The sequence below is a fragment of the Pinus tabuliformis genome, chromosome X (genome assembly GCF_031772625.1).
Source record: "Pinus tabuliformis cultivar Carrire ecotype Pingquan chromosome X, CPIR1, whole genome shotgun sequence".
In the NCBI taxonomy this organism is placed as follows: domain Eukaryota; kingdom Viridiplantae; phylum Streptophyta; class Pinopsida; order Pinales; family Pinaceae; genus Pinus; species Pinus tabuliformis.
Genome location: NC_142308.1, coordinates 302,153,402 through 302,159,629, shown reverse-complemented (window position 1 = coordinate 302,159,629; position 6,228 = coordinate 302,153,402). Strand labels below are relative to the sequence as shown.

The window sequence follows — 6,228 nt, the reverse complement described above, 5'->3', positions numbered from 1 at the left end:
ACCCATGTTGTGTATTGCCTAGGTCTTTTTTGTAGAATATGGAACCCTTAGAAAGACCAAGGGTTTTGTCTATTGGGGCGTTTACATGGCTGAACTTCATTAAATGTCACAAATGGGGTTCTCGAATCTAAACCCCTTTTGTGTGCATAACAGTAGGCAAGATTACAAGACTTTGAATCCAGAAATAACTCGAAAAAAAGTCGTTAATATAGGTCATACTACTTGGTACAAAACACCATAGGTTCTAGATCTCTGACAGGCCTGGCGGTTGTTCGTTGTGAAATTTTGCGAAAAACAAGCAAAAATATTGTTTGCTTTCCTATGTATTTATGGACAGATGATCAAGTGTCACTTGTGATATGTGCAAGTGGAACTTGCTGAGTCAATCTCACTTCTATTGAGTTTCGAGGTCAAGGCAGAATCAGAAGAGCTGGCTTCGCTTGGTTTTCTCAAAGAGCAAGGTTGACTCAGATTGGAAGAGTCGGGTATCACAGAAAGTAGGGTGTTTTCATCTATTTTAAATTCCCTGATTTCTTGTTCAACATCTGACCATTTTCCTTAGATTGGATTTGGGATGTCTCTGAAGCTGTCGCTTCCATTCTATTAAGTGTTTCTGTATGTTTGCTAGCAGCCACCTACATCTGTTAGTTTTATTATTGTAATATTTATGGCTTGCTCCCAAGCCTAGTACTTCAATTTTAGGTGCATATGTTGTTGGTTATTTAACAGGTCAGAATTATTATCCAGTGCTTGATTTGAACGTTCATTTGTTGTAAGTGGCACTCCTCGGTCTTGAGTCTGCACTTCGGTATGATTTTCGAGCCCTTGATTTGAGCCTTCATTTCTAGAAACTAATATTCCCTTGTCCTAGGAAAGCACTTTTTGTCTCTCTCTGTATTCTTCCATTTCACTTTTGTACCTTTCTTTATCCTTCAATCCAAGCTCCTGGTAAACCTGCATCTATCAGAGATTGTCAGCACAACATACTGAGAAAGACAAAACTCATTTTATTTTTAGTTTGTTACCGGCAACAATGAAGACTAATTAAATAGCCACAAAAACGAAATTCACTTGTATCTTACAGCTTTGGCTTCATCAGTCATTTTATTCCACGAGTCTCCAATCCTTTTGCTGATCTCCCTATCCTTGCCCTGATGCAATGCTTTCAATTTTGTATGTTGCTCAGCAAAGAAAAAATTGTAACCACTCCTATTTGGCTTAGGATGGTCGTGATCCCTCTTTTTCATTTCATCCTTCCTCCTACAACCTCGACGAGGAGGAACCCCTGAAGCCGTATCCCCATTATCTGAATTGATCATGCAACTAGGTGCTTGCAAAAAAATTCTCCAGAAAACCCTGCTGGCATCTCATACAAAACCCCTCTTAATTTCTCCAAACCAATGATCACAATGATAAGATAAGCATTCTCAAATTTCCCATCAATAACTCCAGTCACGGGATGACCCATGCATGACATAGGATCAACTGCCAATAAAGAAAAAGGAAGGATATCTTAGCAGATATCACCAAGTCAAGGATCAAGCATTGTTAATCTAACAAGCATACCTAACAAATTGGAAGATCAAGTTATCAAGTCAGAGAGCACTTCAAATTCTGTTGAAGAATGATGGTGCTGAGGTCAGGTGGAAACCTCTCTTTCTTTTCTTAAGTGGAGGTTTAGCTTCAACAGAGGGTGTAATGGCAGGTTCATTAATATTCTTCTAGTGAGACACAGGACTTGGAGCAGGCAAAGCAGCTGAAAAATACAACAGAAAATATTAGGATACCTTCAGCACATGTGGTAGGCAACAAGAAGACATGAGAAACAGAGCTGAATCTATAATCACTAGAGCTATTCTCAGTATTGTTTGTTTCTGTTATGCTTGTCAGATTAGATTGCAGTTACTAGTGCTTTTGTTTTTCTGCTGTTGTGTTTTAATCGAGATGGCCATGTTTCGTAACAGGTACTTGCCTCTCCCACATGGAGTGCTGGAGATCATTGCAGCAATGGCATTTTTTGCAGAGTATCTCCTGTTTAACTTTCATTCTACAAGCCATGCTGGTCTTGAAGGCCGCTATCACCAAATTCTAGTGCTGCTTGTGGGTCTCTGTATTATTTCAGCAGTATTGGCAGCAACATTTCCCAAGAGCTTTGTGGTAGATTTATTAGGTGGCATTACATTTACATTGCAGGGTATTTGGTTTTATCAGGTTGCATTTACTTTGTATGGCCCTATGATGCCAACTGGTTGCGGCATCAAGGATCATGAAATAGCAATAGTGTTATTAGTACTAACGATGGTCTTATTTCAATTTGGATTTGCGGCATCTCGTTGTGGCCATCCAAGTTTATATCACTCCAACAATGAATCACAAGACAAAAAGTTCAATCAAAACGGTATGGCTTTACATATTTAAACCTTCAGAATCTCGTCTTGGGGGCTAACCTGCTCAAAGATGAATCTCTGATGTCAGGTTTGTAAAAGGCCACCCATGCATATGCCATTCCCCAAGAAATAGTATCTGAATTTTATTTCAACCAGCGGAACTCAGCTGTGAGGGTTATACCTGTTTGTATAAGGTTAATGCCTAAGATACCTCATTCATTCTTTTCATCAGCAAATTCAAAATTTCAACTGCAAATATTTTAATTACTGGAGGTGACTGCTAATGCTAATGTGCCTGCTTGAATTTTAAGCCTTTTGTGTTGGATTGTTCAATTATCAATTAACCATTAATGTGTGTCGAGGTTATCTGTGTGTATGCTTTTTTAACTATGTTTCTTAGCTTTTCTTACATTTTTGGTTGTGAAGATAAGATGTTAGAATTAGATCAGTATGTTTTCAAAAAGGTAACAAGTAATCTTGAAGTTGTCAAGCTTTACAAATTTACTTCTTTGTATATAAGGGAGTCTAATTCTTGCAAGCTAGCATTCATTGCAAATTTAATTACTGAAAGATTGCAATCTTTGGTCCACGCTTGCAACCCGTATCTCATGTCAAATATGATGAAATGAAAATCAAGGCCATGGTTGCAGCCTTGTTCTATTTCTAGTTTTTTGTTGACTTGCAGGGGAAGTGCTAACCTCGTTGACAGGGCATATTATCTAACATTTGTTTTGTTCAAATCACACATTTACACAAGGGGAAAAAATTGTATGGCCTTGGCTCAACAGTGATATATCTTCATTTTGTTGTTTACTTGGGACCTTATAGGATTACTAGTAGCACAAACCTATCTAAAACCGGGTCTGAGGGTTTGATATTTTGACTTTGTACATCACAAGTTCAACAGTTTGATAGGTCAGCCATAATTGGGTTTGTGCTAGTGTCCCTATTCAATGCCACTAATATACAATCTAGATTCAATGCATCCTTACATGTACAGTCAATAACACAAAAACAGAGTTAATAGAACACCTTGCCTTCATTTTGAGATACAACAGCTTCTCTTGTGAAGACCTTAGAGCAAGTAATAATCTTTGAAATCATAAATTGATGTTTTAATATGCACAGATAAATGATATTGCTGGGCCACATTAATTAAATCTGTTTTCATCCCAAGCAACTTGCACTTCCATGACTTGCATCTAGTAGGCAGCCTACAAAGTAACCAAGGCCTGTGTTGCAAAATCCTCGTTGTCTCGTTGCAAAGTTCTCTCATCTAATTAATCCATGGTTGATCCATGTATTCCAGTTTTATTGGGTTCCACTTCAGTTTCAACCCTTTGCTGCAAGTTTCAACTTGTGTTACATAATCAGTTTAGACTCTCGAGTATTTTGTTTCTCTGTGTTATCTGGTAGTTTGATGGCCATGTTCAACAACCTATCAATTGCCGGAATAATAGAACAGTGTCTGTTATTGGCATAATAATGCAATTACCCAATACTGCTGCGAATTTCCTCTTGTATTCAACGTTTTCTTGATTTCTTGGTGACTTCCACAATCAAGGTAAACCCAAGAATGATACAGCATCGTCTGTAATAGAGTTTAGAAGAAAATTCAAGCCCAGAAGAAACTGCTTCGAGAAGCCTAGTAGATACAACGCTCAAGGAAGAGATTTCAAGACTGAATGGCTCAGGGGATCTCCACAAATTAACTGACATTGATGCAAAAATTGCTGCATTAGAAAAGCAACTTCATAATGTGCCCCACAACTAACAAGGAGTCGAAGTTGTATAGCTGAAATAATGACTAGCCCTCCATCCTCTCCCTCTTCTCAGGTGACAAATAGTTAGTTTTGGACATGACGAAAACACTCCACCAGAAACCGCTGGATGGGTAAAGAACGCAATGTGTTATCCACAGACAGTACATGGGAATGGTCTCATGGGGATGGTCTGAGATCTCTTATGGCAAATAAGAAACAATCCTAGACTATGGCAAATGAGAAACAATCCTAGACTACTTACTTTACCTTTCTGGTGGTGTTTTTGTGCAGTGTGCACTGAAATTGCTGGACTACAAATTACCAATGTCAATGCTACTGAAATTGCTGGACCGCAAATTACCAATGTCAATACTGCTGTCACCTGCATGAGAATGGTCTGAGATCTCATGACAGGGACTTGCTGCCATGCAGCTTCTCTTGTTTTAATTAAGTACCTATATTTTTTTGTTGAGGCATTTGAGAAATATTGTTTGATCACTATTGTTGAATTATTATAGGATTATGATTGTCTAGTTTTTCTTTTCTATAAGATACATCTATTGTTTTCGATTTCTGTTGTTGAAGCATTTTAAGAATATTGTTGTCTAAGCTTTAATTTTTCAGTAGATACATATATCATTGAACCGTCTCGTTGTTTGAGATCATCATGACACATAATATATTAATTATATATCTTTTGAGTGGTGCTTTACATATGTGTTTGGGAACCACTAAAAGAAAACAATGGTTGTTTTGAAATATCATTACTCTCCGGGCATGTTTGCTTCGAATGGTTTTTTTTTATACAGAATTGCCTTTAGAACAATATGTCTCTGATGGGAAAAGTATATCTACTCTCCACCATATCTACTTTGGAATGGTATCTAATTTGTCTTTAGTACCAACGAGGGATAACTATCATGTTGTTTTTTACATTATCATGGCATATAATAAATTATATTTAATTAAATGATATTTTGTACAAAAGAGTTTAGGATCCCATAACACAAGATGCATAGATGTTTAAGGATTTCTTAAAGAAAAATGAATGAAATTCGATATCTATGTGTGTGTGGATGTTTCCGAAAAGGTATTCATCTATTAAGAATGGTAAAATAAATTATTTCATTTATTTATAATTCTTTTTGTTCTAACGCATTGAACGGTATGTTTTACATATTATTTTATAAAAGGTATATTCAATTGAACTAATTTCATGGTTTTTATGTCTATGTTATTTATAATTAAAATTTTATCTACTTTTATAAATTTTATTTATATAAATTTATATAAATTTATATTTTTAATGGTTTTATTTTAAATTATAAAATTCAATAATGATTACTTTTTAATTAAATCACATACTTTTATATTTAGAACCAAGTAATATATCTAAAAATATTATATAATTTGAATACTATTATGTGGATTTTCATGAAATTAAATAAAATCATATGTTATGTAGATTATTTATATGGGTATGTTTTAAATTATATCATTATGATAATTAGGATAGTATCATGTCATTTTATTATGATATATAGGTTAATTTCACAATTTTCTCCTTACCTTTTGAAAATATAAATCGTTACATTATTATATTATTTGTAACATAACTATCTAATTTTGAACTCATAACGATGTAATTATATACTTAAGACCATGTAATGAAGCCACTTATATGTAATTCAATTTTTATTTTTATTTTTGTTAAAACTCAATGCACCAAGAGTAGCTAGGTTCTAGATAGCATATTTCGAGGAGAGTGTCAAGGTACTTTACATTCACTTATGTGGGATATGTTGTTAAATGGTGTTAGATAACTAAAAAAGCATATACATTTAAATATGTACATAAAAGTAGGTTAAAAATTGTTAGTGTAATTTTTTTTGGATTGATCAAATATTGAGAGGAATCTAATTTTTATGGTGTAATTTTTAAATCTTTTAATATAAAAGAATTATTACATGACATAAAATTAGAAGATAAAAACATTTACATTTAAAGAAAATAGATCCTTCTCAATATTGATAAGTGCTTATCTTAATTAAATATATGATGATTAATAATCTAATTTA

At 34.5% G+C, this 6,228-nt stretch overlaps 1 protein-coding gene across 1 annotated transcript; it reads left to right on the top strand.

The window, feature by feature from the left end:
- The first annotated feature begins 2,007 nt into the window (after positions 1 to 2,007).
- Positions 2,008 to 4,551, top strand: LOC149139618 (uncharacterized). Its single transcript, XM_089450780.1, has 2 exons — positions 2,008 to 2,398; positions 4,442 to 4,551. The coding sequence occupies exons 1-2, from the start codon at positions 2,008 to 2,010 to the stop codon at positions 4,549 to 4,551; spliced, it is 501 nt and encodes a 166-aa protein (XP_089306906.1).
- The last annotated feature ends 1,677 nt before the right edge of the window (positions 4,552 to 6,228 follow it).

Excerpts from the sequence above, each read along its gene's own strand:
- LOC149139618 (XM_089450780.1), top strand. The coding sequence starts at position 2,008 with ATGGCATTTTTTGCAGAGTATCTCCTGTTTAACTTTCATTCTACAAGC. Across the intron at positions 2,399-4,441 it reads CAAAAAGTTCAATCAAAACG|TGTGCACTGAAATTGCTGGA; the intron begins GTATGGCTTTAC and ends GTTTTTGTGCAG.